The sequence below is a fragment of the Heliangelus exortis genome, chromosome 12 (assembly GCF_036169615.1).
Source record: "Heliangelus exortis chromosome 12, bHelExo1.hap1, whole genome shotgun sequence".
NCBI classification, from domain to species: Eukaryota; Metazoa; Chordata; class Aves; order Apodiformes; family Trochilidae; genus Heliangelus; species Heliangelus exortis.
In genome coordinates, this window is record NC_092433.1 from 7,401,879 (window position 1) to 7,418,354 (window position 16,476).

The 16,476-nt window shown below is 41.2% G+C and overlaps 1 protein-coding gene across 1 annotated transcript; it reads left to right on the forward strand.

Annotated features, from left to right (window-relative positions):
* Positions 1-1,468: 1,468 nt before the first annotated feature.
* TMEM40 (transmembrane protein 40) lies at positions 1,469-15,872 on the forward strand. Its single transcript, XM_071755800.1, has 14 exons — positions 1,469-1,490; positions 1,746-1,795; positions 5,522-5,578; positions 6,157-6,296; positions 6,902-7,055; positions 8,347-8,454; positions 9,269-9,322; positions 10,157-10,192; positions 11,523-11,555; positions 12,683-12,745; positions 12,982-13,053; positions 13,136-13,210; positions 13,929-13,991; positions 14,471-15,872. The coding sequence occupies exons 3-14, from the start codon at positions 5,530-5,532 to the stop codon at positions 14,488-14,490; spliced, it is 867 nt and encodes a 288-aa protein (XP_071611901.1). The 5' UTR covers positions 1,469-1,490; positions 1,746-1,795; positions 5,522-5,529; the 3' UTR covers positions 14,491-15,872.
* The last annotated feature ends 604 nt before the right edge of the window (positions 15,873-16,476 follow it).

The following is a 16,476-nucleotide window of genomic DNA, read 5'->3' on the forward strand; positions in this document are numbered from 1 at the left end:
GTGAAACAGCTTAATTTTTGAAATGACCTAACATGATGACACCTTGTATAATCAATAGACACGTGCTATTGGAATGTCCCTAGTAGTCTCCTATGATCCCAGCTGCTGCTCTTCACAAATGTTTTCAAGTGACCAACTTCATGCTTACACAGAGGCAAGGCTTGCTGAGGAAAAGGAACTTTTACACCAGGACGTAACACAGATCCTACTGAAATTAAGCCAAAGCTGGACCTGTGCTTTAGTCCAGCAACCGAAAGATTGTGTTACCTCTGAGCAGGTCTAGGAGGAGCTCAGGAGGCCAGGGGAGCTGAAGTGCTTCCTTGGGTGAGAATGCTTAGGGCCAAAGGCAAGAGACTTGCCTGAGAAAGGTTTAATCAGTTAACTTGCCTACCCAGGGGCTGCTGCAGTGGAGAACAAGGTTTCAGTGTAGCCAGTGGATATTAGGTACTGAGCTGGGTTTCCATTTTCTGCTCTCATACACAGGAGAGTTCTGGGCCCCACCTCTTTCCTACTTTCTTGTTGCCTTCTGCTGAAGGCTGGCTGGGTGAGAAGCCATCATCTACTAGTGGAGGTGCAGCTTTCCTTAACAGCCCTTGGGTGGCTTCAGTTTGTGTTGTGCTGAAAAAGTTACATCAAAGGTGGACAAGAAGGAATTGGAGGACAGCACTGAGGAGCTTACTGCAGATACAGGGCAAGCAAAGCCAAAGAGAGGGATGCTTTGTTTTGGGTAATTCTAAGAGACCTAGTGAGGATTACAAAAAACAGTTTGGATCTTTTCATCCTGTCAGATGGAGCATTAGACTTCTAATTAAACTGAAGTGGTATTCTGAGTGGCTGAGAGTGTGCAGCAGCCTATACAGAGGCAGAGCACATGGCTGCTGTGCAGCCAGGCAGTTGCTATCATGTGAGAAATTGCTGGTGGACAACACAAAGATCTGAAGGAATTCATCTTTCAGGACTATCCGTCCTGACCTCTGATATTCGCTATTATCAGAACTCAAGAAGCCATTAATAAGAGTCACAGACAGTGAACCAGAATGCTGCGAAAGTGCAGAGAGAACACACCCAAGCAGGGGCTGTGCTGGAGCAGCCATGGGCAGGACTGGGGGTCCTGGCCAGTCAGGGCCACTGAGGGTGCCTGAGACAGGCTGGAGGACACGTAGCTCCTTTCCCTGACACCAGCAGGATTGGCCCTCGCTGCCTTCCCCAGAACTTGGGGACAGAAACCACAGATCTCCTCCTGCCACGCCTCGAGCAAGACTGAGGCTGGAGGACGCCGCGGAGCTGCCGCCGCTCTGGCTGTGAGTCAGGACAGGCACATGAGGCCCAGCGCCCGCCCGGCCGCCATCGCTGCACACGCCCGGCCCTGGGATCCCAGCCCACGGCACAGCCCTGCAGGTTCCTGCTGGGGAGGGGCTCAGGAGCTGCTCATGACTGAGACAGACTGGGGGTGCCTCAGGGTTGTGCCCTGACTCTCAGAACACAGATGGGTTGGTGATTATTCCCTGAGGGACTGCAACGCTGTACGAGGGGTTGTGGTGCTGTGGCGGCACAGTGTGAGACTTCCCTGTAACCTCTGTGTCTTCCTGACAGGACTTCCCCATGTTTTGAATTTTTTTCCCTATAAAATCCTTGTAGCAACCTCCACATTTTATGTGTAGAGGAAAATTTATTTGCCTTGACTTTACTCAGACTACAAATATGAGCTTTTCTGGCTTCTAATGAGCTCACTTTCTTCCCTTCAGAGCTTTCCAACAACTGCACAGAGAAGCATATAAGAAGAACTACAAACCAGGTAATTTCAAACGCTGTATGTAACTGCTATTATTTTACCAGAGCAGGGGGAAAACAGGCAGCAGACTGCCCCAGGTTTGTGGGTGTAGGGCTGGTAGCAGCATGTCCACTGTGTTTGGGCTTGCTGCAAGAGCTGGGAGAGGAAGGAAGCACCAGTGCAGCTGCAAGAGGCAGATGAGCTCCCCTTTCCTCATGGGGACTGTCACACTGAGCCTGGGGACCTGCCCTCCTCACAGTGACAGGCACTCTCTGGTTCTGTCCACACTATGTTCAAGAATGCAGTAAAGAGTGAAAAGTCTTTGAATTCTGCTGCTTCTCTGTCACATTTCAACTATATTTGACAACAGGAAGGCAAGCAGACAGACAGCAGAATTATCTTACTGGTGGCATTGAGTGAGGAGAGTAGGAAGTTTCAAACTGAACGGGCATGTATCAGTTTTTGTTGTCTCACTGAGAGAAACTGCTGGCTTTCACCACAGTTCTCCAGGACATCTGCCTATAGAACCAACTGCTTAGGACCAACCTGAGAGTTGCAGGAGAGCTTTATGACATTGGTTTGGTTTTGAGAGAAGGGTAAGGAGGGACTTAGCATTTATGTTTAAAATAAAATTTAGCAAGATTTGGTGTCAGCATGTAACTTAAAATAATAGGTAAAAGTTGTTTCAAAGGAAAAAGCGTTAGAATTGTCTGGGTTTTGAAGTAAAAAAACCCCCAACCCCTATTTTACTTCATTTATATTTTTTACTATACCACTGGACAATTTTACTCAGATATATTTCAGCAGTTAAGCAAACAATTGTTGTGTATGGCAGTTATTAGCCTTGCTTTCTAAACAGCTGGAAGTCTGACTCTGTACACAAATTTTATCCTAGCATGTTAAAAAACCTCACTACAATTAAGTTCCTATTTACTGTGGAGAAAGCAAGATGAAGTCTGTTGTTGAAGTCATTCTCCAATGAGCTCATGGTGAGGCTGAAATGCCAGCATATCATCATCCTTCTCTCATTATCATATGTAATCAAGTAAATCACTTTTAAAACATATAGTAATTAAATGCCTATACTTATCCTTTGTTTAGATCTGATTTTCTTTCCAAAGGAGCCACAGTAGAATTAATTGTCCATAGTCTAACAGAAATTAGGTACCCAACTTCCTTAGTTATGTAAAGGTTGGTGACAGGGCTTAGCTGTGCTGGAGGCACAGAAAGGGATGCTGGGTGCAGATGCTGGCTATTCCTGCATCCTCTTATGGGATCCAGGTCTTATCAGAGCAGGATGTGGAAGTGCATGCATTTAGGATTATGCAAATACATTTCTGTGGCTGGTACAGCTGAGCAGCCAGGGCATTTGGGCCAACAAATGAACAGTTTTAAGGTAAATCAGTGATAGCAAATGAGGTTGACAGCGTCTCCTCTGCCTTCAGTGTTGTATGTGTTGTTCTTTTGTGGGTGGTGGAACAGACCTGCTGGTGCCTACCTGCCTGCTTTGGCTTTGGGATGGTGCCAAGCTGGCATAAAGCAGGTGCTGTGACAGGTTCATGTCACAGGAAGAGCAACGTGCTTTGAATGTCCCAATGAAAGTGGCCCTCATTAGGTGTTAGGAGCCCCAAAGACAAACTTGATTTTCACTCTGTAGTGGTTGTTTGCATGTGTTTTTGTGAAATTGAATTAATTAGTCAGAAAATAAATTTTTGTTTATAAAGTAATTTTGTTCCTTTAGGCCTGGTATTTCAGTGGTGCAGTCGACAGGGAGGTCTGAAGGAATTAACTTACAAAAGCAAACCCTGTTGTGAGGTTTAAGCTGAGTAAATAGGAAGGCATGAAAGATACCAGAAAAGGCTTAGAACTACGTCTGGAGATACATAACTGCACAGAAATGACATTCCTTAATGTGTGGCTGAGAACGAGTTTATCCAGGGTGTGGTGTGCTGGGTGCTGCATTTCAACATCAGCTGTTGCTCACCCCTGCTGAGAGGACCCATGTGTTTCCTGCATTCCCTGCTGGGTGCTCACAGCTGTGCATTGCCAGCAGCTCACACAGTGCTGCTGCCACAGCTACAGCAGCAAAGACTGTAAGTCAGACAACACTTGCAGGAGAGGATAAAACTTTTACTGGGCTGATAGAGTTCAAAGCTTGTTTGTCAAAAAATTTGCCCGTTTTCAGGTGTATCAGGTTGCTAAATAAAAGGTATTATCTGCCATCATAGATGTCTTGAGTAGATTCAGCATCAGGAATAATTTCAAGGTGCTCTTAAAATATTATTTTCTCCTCACAATACATCTAAGAGTCAGGTGAACAGTTTTCTGAGCTTAGCCTTTGAAAGTGATCAAATAGGTTGTGTAATTTTCCCAGAGCCAAACAGCAAACCAGTGATTACAAAGAGTTTCAAACTAAGGACTTCATCACTTGAAGCACACTTGCAGCCTAGGAGAACAGCTCTGTAATCAGCTACATACTGAGAATGCAGGACCTCGACCCTGGTTCTAAAGGAGGGATGGATTTTGCAGCTACTTTGGAGTCTTTCTGTCTAATTTCCTCTGAGAACTGATCCACTAAAAAGTTGTTCTGTTTTCAGAATCAAGGTGGTTTTACTTGTGTGGTATATTCTCCTTCTGAACATACTTACTGGATCTGTTTTGGATTTTGTATTGGGATATTCTTTTGACTCATATGATGGTCTCTAGAGAACTGAAACTGCCTTTATGAAAAGAAACATTTTTCCACCTGTAAAATCTAAAGGAAATACTTTGTTTTCAAACTGCTTGTTTGAATGTCTTTTGTTCAATGGGTGCAAAAGTTGTGTTGTTAGAAAACCTGTGGGCATATGAACTGTTTTCCTGTTGGGCTCAGCATAGTGGAAACTGTACTTCCAGCTTCCCAAAAATCTTTTGCCTCTCTCATAACAATAGTGTTCTAGTGGAAATGCTGCACTGGGGGAGATCCAGACACAGTGCAGGGTGCCTGGACTGCAGTAGGTGGGGGCAATTGCTCAGGAACACAGCTGCCACAAAATAACCAGAATAAAACAGCCTCAGAGGAAAATTTCCGGGGAGAGTATAGCAAAAGAAAAGGAAACCTTGGATTTTGGGGGTGTCAGAATGTTATGTTTCCATGGCAAATACCAGTAAGAAATCTGAGATCAACACTTGAGAATTTTTAATTCATATACATAAAGTTAGTGGAAATTTCCTCTTTGTGGCAACATGGGAAGAATAGACATTGAAGTGTCAATGTTTTCTGTGAGACAAGGATTTCAAATTTCGTGGGGCTCTCTTATGAACTATTTTTGCTACTCTTCCTGATGAGTTAATTTTAAGTATAAGGAAGTCAAAGGTAGAGAATAATTATTCTGTTTTTTTAATGGAACAGGGCCTATTAAGTTACTCATATCTGTGGTAAATAGTTAATTAGACACCTTGGTAGTTGTAAAAAAACCCAACAACATGAATGATCAAGTCAGACCTCTTTTCATTTTGCTCATGATGATCAGACCTCTGTTCTCTCTTAATAACCAAAGCCCAGCAAGACTCATTCAGACGAGTCAAGAACGGGTCCCAGGAGGGTAAATGAATCATGGTGTGAAACTCCCATTGCAACAGGGAATTGATTTCAAAACTAAAGTGCCCAGAGATAGACGCTGTGTTTGTAGAGCATCAGATGTAAGATAGAAAAATAGAGAAGGTCCCTCTGATCTGTTTCTAAATTGTTGTTTCTCCCCTTTCCAACAGGTACAGGAATGGAGAACTTGAATGTCCCATTCTCAGATCTCACTGAAGAACAGCAAGGTAAGAGCAGCACACAAAGCTCAAAGTTTCTGCTCATTAACACCACAGAACGGTGTTCACTGGAGTGGTAATGAGTCAATGAAACTTTTTTCCTCTGAAAATACATTCTATCCATCTCCTTGCTTGTAAGAGAGACCAGGCAGTTCCAATCTCTCTCACAGGCTCTCACTAGACCTTAGGCATGTGCTTATGGGAATTTGGATGTGTGAAGAAGATTTTTCTGTGCATTTAATTCCTGATGAGCTATCTCAATACCTTCAAATCCAGCCCTTTGTGCCTATCTGTAAAATAGCACAGGTCACACTAAGGACATGTTGGATATCTGGCAATGCTTCCCTTCTTCTTCTCTAACTGAGACAGTTGCATGTCAGAGACTCCAGTAATTTGTTTGGACTGTTGACATTTTTCTACTGATTTCTGGCAGACTGAGTTGCTTTATACAATACAGCACTGCCCTCTTTCCTATACACTAATGTGCTACAGTCTGATATCTGTCCCCACACCTACACCAGGCACCACAGGATCACTGTCATGCAGCTCACTTCTGCTGCTTCTGATTTGCTCATTTTTCTTGGCAGACATTTTCCAGAGGGCTTTTACTGCTGATTCCAGTTACTTGGAGAATCATGAGAAAATGAACCAGTCCTTTTGGGAATCACTTGTAAAAAGTTTAGCCACCACTGACCCACCTATACTGAACACTGAAGAAAAGAACAATGTAAGTTACTGAAGAAGTCTGCATCCTTCATAAGATATTGTTTTACAGACACTTTTATAATACTCTGGTATACATAGGGGAGAGAAAAACAGTCCAATTATCTGATATGATAAAACTTTTCTACAATATATGATTTATGTTTTAGATAAACATAAAACTCAGGCCCTTGCTTTTTCATTTGCTGTTCTCCATGTGAGAAAATAACTGGCTTTGTATAAATGTCTCGGGATCAATTCAGCTCATTATTTTCTAGGCAGGACCATTGTTATTGACATTTTGCTGTAAGATATAGCAGAGTTTACATGTCCATTTTCAGGCCCTAGAACTCTATTTCACTGTCTCTTTAAGCAGTTTTCTGCTACACACCATGTTTGTTTTGTTTTTTTCCCCAATTGACTGCCCTGCTTTGAGCTCCTGAATGGAGCTTGCTTTCTCTTCCCATCTTTGGCATTACTCTTTGTCCCTGTTTTTCCCTGTGTATAGTAGGTGCAGGTGATTATTTCCCACAGATGGGGTGAGATAAGTTCATTTGAATAGCAGGGAATGTTTTTACAGTCTATGCTTTACTGGAGGGACTGTTTGCCATTTACTTTCTTGCCTTTCAGCTCCTCAACAGCTGCAATGTCCTGCCTGGGGGCTGTGTAGCCTGCCTGAAAGCCATAAAGAAGAAAGGAGTCGGGGCAATGGCTGTTCTTTACCTTTTGCTGAAGATGACCAACCCATCTGGATACAGGCAGCTGCCCAGCTCCAAGGGAAAGGGTGAGAATTAATTATTTTTTTGTTAGAATTACTGCAGTGCCAGTGGAACTTGCCACCAGCTTGAAAACTCTGATTTATGTTTGGAAAAAACCTCCTGTATTTAGAGTGAGCGGATGTCCTGGGATGATGGTGCCAAACAAATTTCTCTGGCTTAAAGTGGTGTCCCAGTTTTTCCTGTCTAGCTGGGTTCATGTCACAATGGACACTTTTCTACACAGACTGTTATCCAGTCAGCCTGAACCTCTCTGAGCTCTCATAGTGATAAGAAATCAAAGCTGAGCCACTGAAAATAATTTTGCAAACAACAGTAGCAGCACACGCAGTAAACACTAAATGGAGTGGATAGAGATTGCCACTCAGGGCATTGAACCTGGCAGCAAGATACAAATAGACTTCACTGTTCTTCTTTGGCTGGTTGTGCAGTAAGAAACTAAGTGCAGTTCCACAGGGTCCATAGTCATTGATTGTCTTTAATAGAGCACAGAGCTGCACTCACTTAAGATGGCCCTGAATTTAACTGGAGACCTTTAAGGACATCCTGTTCCTGGTTTGGCTTTGATCAAACATGGTCATGAAGGGGAGAGACCTCCCAGCCCAGACAGCAGCCCAGCTTGGGTCATCTGTCAGAGTAGGAAAGTTTGTCACAGCAGGAACCTCCTTCCTGCTCTTGTATTGGGAGCAACCAGAGGGAATCATGTCTAGGTGCATCTGTCCCAATAGTACAACTGGTGAGGAAGAGATGCACAAACCTGCCGGCTCTCAACTCAGAGTTGAGTTTGAAGCTTTTAAGAATCGCCTGCAAGTCCAGTGACAGAAGCCAGGAGCACCCAGGAGTCAGCAGCATCCCCCTGGTTGCTCCTCCCGGGTATCTGTCCTGTCTGGCTTTGAGGCCTTTATGCCGCCAGAGGGTGCTGGCACACGGTGAGCCCGGCAGAGACCACAGGGAGAAGTATCCCGGGGAAAATTCAGCAACCATTACGTTAAAACATCTTTCAGCTGCAGCTGATATTGCCTCAGGGAGTGTGAATTTTCCCAGGGATAGCATTATGGGTAAATTAAAGGCCAGAATATGAAACTTCAGGCATCTACCACAACCATTTAAGAAAGTCTTAACAGTAGTGAATGTGATGCTTTCATTTGTAATGCTTTGTTCTACAAAAACAAAAAACACAGCTGAACTAAACATAAGGGTCCAATTTCCTGTCGGACAACCTTTAATAAAGCATTGTCAAATTTAGCATTGTAAAAATGTAAATAATTTGTAATATTTTTTTCTCTATATACAAAACAGATGTAAAACTGAAAATCCTAAAGAGATTGGAAAGGAATCTCATGCTTTCACAAGATGAAAAAAACTCTGACAACTCATCCCATGAGTCTGTGGATGAAGATACAGAAGGTAAAGAAATACATTTTTCCCTGACACATATTTCAGTCTGAGTGCATGTTCATGAGAGATTAACACAGAAGACTTGCAGCTATCCGGTAGCAATTCTGCAGAACTCTGGAAAGAGTAAGAAAATGTGCAAAAAAAGAGAACACAGAAAATAACTAGTACCTCTAGATTCTATTAGCAAAATAGTGGCTGCCTTCTGCTCTTGTGAAAGTTGGAAGTTTCAGAAATGTAGAAATCTCCTGCAAGATTTCTTCTCAAATATGAGATCATCACTCTAGCTGAAGCCTGCGTTGTATCAGGAGGCAAAGAGTAGTAAATATACAGTAGAACTGGCAGTGCCATAGTATTTCTCTATAACTTTTCTTATTATCAAACATCAACAGTGTATCAAAAAGTCACTTTGGCTGCCACTAATCCATTTCATTCGTGGCAGGCAACGTGCAGGTGATGATGCTGATACTGGCTTATTCTGTCATGGAAAGCCACTAGCTGATTAAGATCAAATGAGTTGCACTTAAAATAATTTTAAAACTAATTAAGAGTGCTGCTAATGTATGTGTTTAAAATAAGACTCCTTTATAAAAATTATTCCAGGTTATTCTGCAGATTTTGCTGGTTTTCTCTACTTCAGCCAGCTTTGAATAGAGCTGTGAGGCAAAAGCAGCTAATTCTGCTCCTTCCATTTCATAGCCTTTATTTTTACCTACATGTCCCACAGCCATTATTATATTATGAGTAAATGACTATAATGCTATTGTTTCTGATACTGCTGGCAAATTGTTCTTCAATCTGATGAAAAATCACTTTCTCTATTCAGACAGTGATGTGGATGATTTAGGAACTCAGAAGACTGAAGTCCAATTAGTTGGAGGTACCATGAAGTACTTTTTTTACTAAAGACAAGCAGTATGTAGCAGAAAAGGGATAAATCTGGCATTCTCTGGTTTGACTTCTGAACAAAGGTGTATTAACATGTGTTGATGTAGGAAAAGGAACAATCACAATCTGGCTGTAGGAAAGGCATTTCCTACAAGATGAAGCTTAAGTAATACTTAACACACTCAGATGTGTCCTGTGGTTAGAGTTGAACAAGAACAAGAGCAAACTCTGCTCTTGTAGTAGCCCTGCTGCTTGGGCCTGCACAGTTGCCATTGATATGCAGCAAAAGAGCTTTGAAAATATCTGTCATAGCCACTACTTGCAGTCAACCCTCAGCACTGAGCCAAGATCATCAGTGAGGACCACACCTTGGATCTTGTTCCTGAGGCCTTTCTTGTGCTTCCAAAGGAAAAATAGGAACTAAGTACAAAGCAGATGAAGAAAATGTGCAACCCAGAAATAACAATTAGCTTGTGGTATATAACTATGGATGTAAAAAAGTTAAGGCTTTAATAATTTAATTTATATCTTAAATTGATCTTAGCCCAGATGTAAGAGCAGCTCATTTAAATTAACATTAGGTCTGATTTGCCTCATTGGAATCTGATTCTACCTGACTTCAGATACTGTGAGAGCTGGAATATGGGGGGTTAAAAATCTACTCATGTTTCCCACTTTCAAACTGCATAAGGAGCTGGTGTGGGTATGATCAACCTTGTGACTTTTACACAACCATGCTGATTTCAATAGAGTTACATGGGCTAGGACTGGCAGCAAGATACTCATTATGGATATTAATCTACATCATCTTTGCATAATATTTCAGGTTTACCAGCAGAGGTTGTTCCCTACGGAGATTCAGGTAAGTGTTGTCATATAACTTCATCCTGCTGGAAAAAAACTAACTATGTTGTTTTTTTTCTTCCCTGATGTGCTTGCATATTAAAAATACACCCCTGGCCAGCTGTAAATACATTGGTTTCTGGTTAGCCTGGTGTTGGGTCTGCCTGTGGTACAGACACTTTGTTGAAAGCTTGTCATAGTAGCTGGCTGATAGCAGCAGATTTGTAGCAGGCATTCTAGCAGATTAATCCATTTTTTAGGGGTTAATTTTTTGGGGGGAACGACTCTATTTCCTGCTAATTGGGGGTGCAAGATTGGGAGGGAGCTGGAACCTGGTTTCTGCAAAACAGTGACCCTCAGCTCTGAACACCTTCTTCACTTAGCTCAGAGAATTCCCCAGCAGAGTATGTGAGACTAAAGCCAAAGAACAAGCAACAGAGAAATAGTACTAGCTGAGAGGTTTTAGAAGCCAGACAGACTAAAAGCAGATTTTCTTCTATCAGGAACTGCTGAGCAGCAGCAGCAGAGATGTAAGAAGCCCATAGTGGGAAATGTGTGGTGGATGACTGCATTACTGACTTCATCCCTCCTACTCCCAGGCCAAGGCCATATTCATTAGTTATGAGAGGCAGACAGCCTGACAGACTGTCCTTTTTGAGAGGACATCAGCTCATTTTCTTCTGTGAAATGGGAAATAATTGCTGTGGCTGAAACTGCTTCATCTGAGGACAGACTTGGGAAGAAGATACAAGTTGCAGCATAATCCCTAGGGGAGGTTTTTGAGTTACCTACCCTGAGGAGCTACATAAAATACCAAGGTGGAGGAGTAAGTTGTAACAAAATATTCTCCCCACCTTGCCAGGTGCAGGAAGATTACAGTACTTTTCCAGTTGGCATTTGGCTTCTCTACCTCTCACCATGGCCTTTGCTGCTTCAGTTCTTGATTACTTCAATACACCAGACAGACACACTGAAAATATTTAGTGAGGGCAGAACACAGTGCCTGCTGCACTGGCCAGGTTCAGGTGTACACCTGTGCACACTTGTGATCCCAGCTCTGCTTGGCTCCAGCTTCAGTTCTAGCAACTGAATATGAAAACAGGGGCCATCAATCTGCTACTGCCCAGCTATTACAGAGAACCCAGGATCACTGGGAATAATCACTTTACTGTTACCTTTTCCTGGGCCATTTTAACTTCCTTAATTTCCTGACACTTTTGAGTAGTTGCTTACTTTTCATACTTGTTTGTACTGCTGCTGGTGGGAAACATTTATATTTTTACATTTATATTTACATTTATATTTACATTTATATTTTTACCACTATAAAAAACTATGTTGCTTTTCAGAGATTACCAGAAGAGAAGATTCAATTTCAGATGGTAAGTACAAACAAACAAACCCAAGTTTTTCTTGTGGATGCTGTTTTCCAAGACTGAGGTTTGCTTAGTAATGACAGCTATACCAGATCCATGATTCCTACATATTTCCTAATGAGAAAGTACAGGTTTGAGGATAGTTATTAAAATGCATTGTAATGCTTTAAATAGAGGAAATACTGTGCAGGTCATTCTGTGATACAAATTTACAGTGGGACTGTTGCACTATTGTAGGAGACAGAATGACACAACAGACACTTGCCAGGTATGAATGATAAATGTTCTGATAAATTCTGAATCTATAGATCATTCATACCACTGCACCAAGGAACATTTGTGAGAGTAATGTAATGCTGTGATAGCATTAATAATCAAATAAATGAGTTTGTCCCCAAACCAGAACATGACCAATCCAGAATGTTTAAAGAAATCTGGTAAAATAATCAGCTCTTTCCCAGTTTTGACAGTACAATCAGAGAAAGAACAATTAAAACAATTTGACAACTCTGCTCACAACTAGCATAGAGAAAAATGCTCTCAATTTAAACCTCTGAAAACATCTAGCTCATTCTTATGCTGTTCTTTACTGTACCAGTATATCTATCTATAGAAGAGTAATTGTCAGCTACAGTTCTTAATTTGGGCAATGCAGAAATACTTCAACATCAGACTTAAGTAGATTGATGGTTCTCATGCTTAGGAATGAAGATGGTTGTGTTATTGTAGCTGTGATTGCACAAAGCCCCCAAGAATCAAACTGAAGATCCCTTGTACAACTGCTTTACTCCCCCACTGTAATACTGAGACTGTCAATTGTCCCAGACAAGATAAAAAAAAACAGAGTGCTCTAAAACAACTCTCCATTGTTATTGCAACCATCTGATTGTTTTTTAAAAAAAACAAACCAAACCAAACAAAAAGACCCACCAAAAACTCAACTTGTTTTTGGTGTAATTTTAAAATTGCTAATTTGATCTTTCTCAAAGGCTCACAGATCTGTCTTCTGAATTAACATTTTACATATATTCTACTCGAACAGTCAATTTCGGATACAGAAAGGGAAATAAACTTAAAACTCTAATTTTAGTGTTCCATGGCAAGAAGAGACTGTTGGTTTTTTTCTTTTGTAGCACATGAGAAGAACACTCACCTCCATCAGTGGGCAGTTCGGTGGATGGGCATAAGGAAGGATGGTAATTTTTTTTAATTACTTTTTTTTTTTAAATTCAGCCTTGTTGAACCTTAGGCCATAATAGGATCTCCAGCTCAAAACTTACTTCTGTGCATGTATGTTTTGCAGCTGTGTCTAGTGTATGAGACACCTCACATGGGAATAGACTTCATTGGCTGAGCAATACACTCTCTGCTTAAGGTGTATTTGTCAGGGCCATGCCTGCAGATTTGACCTGATTTTCACTCTTTATTTCAGATGAATTCTTTCATTTTGTCATTCTTTGCTTTGCAATTGGAGCTTTACTAATCTGCTACTACTACTACAAAGGTAAGGCAAAACTTCAGTAGGAGGATAAATGGTTGCACACTAGAAAGATTAACAATGCCAAACTTTTATTTTGTTGCCTTAGATTGGACTATTTCTCTTGGAAGTGGTTTAATCACCTTTGCTTCTCTGGAAACCACTGGGATATACTTTGGTCTAGGTAAGTGTTCATACAGCAGCCAGCTCTGCATCAATACTCAGGATACAAGGTCACAGACCTTAAACTACATGAGTCCATAAAACTGCTAGTGCTGAGATTCCATAAGGTACTATCCTGTAACATCTCATTCACAGCTACAGTGGGGCTGGAGACAAACATGTCTCCGTGACACTGGAGGGAGAGGCTGACTCGTTTTTTGTCAATATCACAAGACCCTGAGTCACCTCTTTCTGCAGCAATGGCTGAATGCAGAGTTGCCATGACAACGTATAATTTTAGCAGCAAGGCAGTTCTTCCCAGATACACTCTACAAGGTGCTGTGCACTCAGGCTGCCATTCATTCCCCTGAGACTGAGGTAGCTGAACACCCTGAGGAAGAAACCTCAGCAAAACCTGCATGCCAGCAGCTACTGCAAATGTTTCTAAAAATGGGGTTTATTGGCAATCCCTAGAGATGCTGTAGGAAAGGTTCAACTGGCACTAAGTTATGACTTCTCAACTGCGAACAGAAGTCTACTTTGTAACTGGGTGCTAGGATTTTTTGGTAGGTAGGAATCAGTCTTGTTACCACTTTGTTACTTACTGTATTGCAAAAGTGCTTGTTTAAGCAGTAATCTGGGGTTCTTTAATCAACAAGGGACGATTGTTTTTTGCCATTTTTCTGTTTTATGTTGCTATCTGGCTAATCTTGAAAAAAAATGTTTTTTTTCCCAATTAGTGTATCGAATTCGAAGTGTACTTCACAGTTTTGTTCCTCTGATTGACAAACTCAGGATAACAGGTAATAAATAGTGCTCTTCCTACTGACTGCATGAATATTTCCTAGACCTTCATGTACACTTCACTTTGGTCAAGTCTTTAGACTAATTTATCTAAATTACATTTTCCAGTTTTCTTAACTAAAAAACCAAAACAAACCCAAAACCACACCATATTTTACTACAGTCCATTACAGCTGCTTGGGTTTGAAAATTAATTATTCTTGACTCTTTCCATGTGGCAGAGCATTGTCACAATTTTAATACTCTGCCCTGTATGGGGTATTAAATATTTCCTGACAATGTCTGAATAATAACTCTATAGCTCAATCAAAATCCGGGGCTTGGGGGTAGGTTTCTCTTGTTGGGTCTGTAAACTCCAGGCTCATGTTTGTCTGTATTCCTGGACACAAAATCTGAAGAATGCTGAAAAGTTGCACAGATACATGGCAACTACTAGGCCATAATAATCCTGACTGTCATGTTTTTCTCCATCATGCAGGTGTGAGGAAAGCTGCCTAGGAGGAGTATTTCAGGAGACATCCACAAAACCCTGCTGCCTGACTCTACAGTATTAGAAGAACTGCTCTATGAGGCAAGCATAAAAACCTGTGGTTAGTGTGAAATACTGGACTGTTAAACCATATAAGGACATAATTTCCTCCCCTCAAAAGTAAAACTGAAATTGCATTACAGGGTCCCTTTCTTCCTTCTGCAGTGGCTGAGCAGAGCTCTTCAGAATATCTAGATGTAGATGTTTATTTCCATTAAATAGAAACACATTCTCCTTCCCTCCTTAGTGCAATCATGTTAGTCTGCCTGTGGTGTATCAAAATCAACAAAATGCCCAATATTATCCTCATCTGGCTCTGGATTAGGCTCTGGATGTTTCTTTAGGAATCTTGGCAACCACAAAGCCACCTCCTCTTCACCCCTTGTGATGCTGCAAACCAGGCAAACACCAGCTGCTGCTTGCTTACACAGTTGAGCACCAACAGTGCAATAGCACTGAAGCAGATTAATTTATTGTGGCAGAACTCAGTATAGTGGGCATATAATGATCACCCAGTGAAAGCTGGGTGAGATTTTACATGCAGTGACATAATGGTGCAGTAATGAGATTATTAACAGCAGCAAATTTCATCTCTTCTGAGGGGAAATACAGTGTTTGATTTCACACAACCCAACATTTTTCTTTGGGTAAAATAATGTGCAACTTTGACACTCTTCATTTTACAGGAACATGTTACACATTATATACATAATGCTAATGAAAAAAAAAGGGATAATTTTAAATTTTTATTAAACATGTAAGGTCTTCATAGAAGGATGAAGACATCAAGTCAGACAGAAAGAGTCATAAACATGAAATTTTAGTCAAATTTTTATCTAAAAGCCATTAGACCTAACAGCCCAGAATTTTAGAATGCCAATTTCAAGCTCTGCTCAGAAAATTAAAACACTTACTTACTTTTTAGTTGTACTTAATTTTAAACCACTAGTGTTTATTGTTGTGTTTTGCAGTTCCATTTGCACATGTAGAAACATCAGCAATTGAATGCAGGTCTGTACCTACCCAGCACAGCTGTTACTTAACATGTCAGGGGTTGGTTAAGCAATAAGGAATAACACAAGTTATTTAGTAATACTTATAGTCTCATTTACATGTTCTGTTTACATTCCTTGGTAGAAATAGTCATACAAAAATACTGTTGTTAGTCTGTAAATAAGCTTTATTGATGTCAAATGGCTTTGGGGTGATCTAAAAATTATGCATAGTCACCCTGCTATGATGAAATTGCTCTTTTAGTTTCTGCTGCCATATAACATCTTTCTGAAATGTAATTTGTGGAATAGTCAGGATGAGAAACATTTTAGAATTAAATGTGTTCTGAAATTTGGTACTTTGCAGTCACCAAGATGAGTAACTTTTTTTTAAACAGAAGGTGGTTAAAAGTAAAATAATAAAATATTTTAGAATAGCAAAGCATCTAAAAATCCTCCAGTGGAACCCATCATTTGATATGAACAGCTCACCCAACTTATATAAGCTCACATGAGAAGAGTCAGTTCTATAGAAAAAAAATGACTTACATGTTCAGCTGCATCCTCTTGGGTGTCTGGGAATTTCCTGGTCTTCTTTCAGATCTTCTTGAGCCCATCTCAGCATTTTAAACATTCCTGCCACCCATGTTCTCACATATCACTACTGCTGCAGCACTGGCCAAGCACCCAAAACCATGATACAAGTTCCCATGAAGAGTTTCAACCTCCTTAAATGAGCTCGTCCTCCCAGAGCTATTGCTCTCCCAGAAAGTCCCTCCTGAGCCCATGGTTCATCACTCATTCCCACAGTTCTGCTGGGCCTCCACCTCCCCACTGGCTCCCCAGGACCTGGTAAATCATCTTCTCTTCCACACTGTCCAGTCCTTCTTGACTTTGGTTTTAAACAGCTTGGGGCAATGCAGAGGAGGAACTGTAGCAAAGGCATAAGGCACCCTCCTTCTG

Excerpts from the sequence above, each read along its gene's own strand:
- TMEM40 (XM_071755800.1), top strand. The coding sequence starts at position 5,530 with ATGGAGAACTTGAATGTCCCATTCTCAGATCTCACTGAAGAACAGCAA. Across the intron at positions 8,455-9,268 it reads TGTGGATGAAGATACAGAAG|ACAGTGATGTGGATGATTTA; the intron begins GTAAAGAAATAC and ends TTCTCTATTCAG. Across the intron at positions 11,556-12,682 it reads AGAAGATTCAATTTCAGATG|CACATGAGAAGAACACTCAC; the intron begins GTAAGTACAAAC and ends TTTCTTTTGTAG.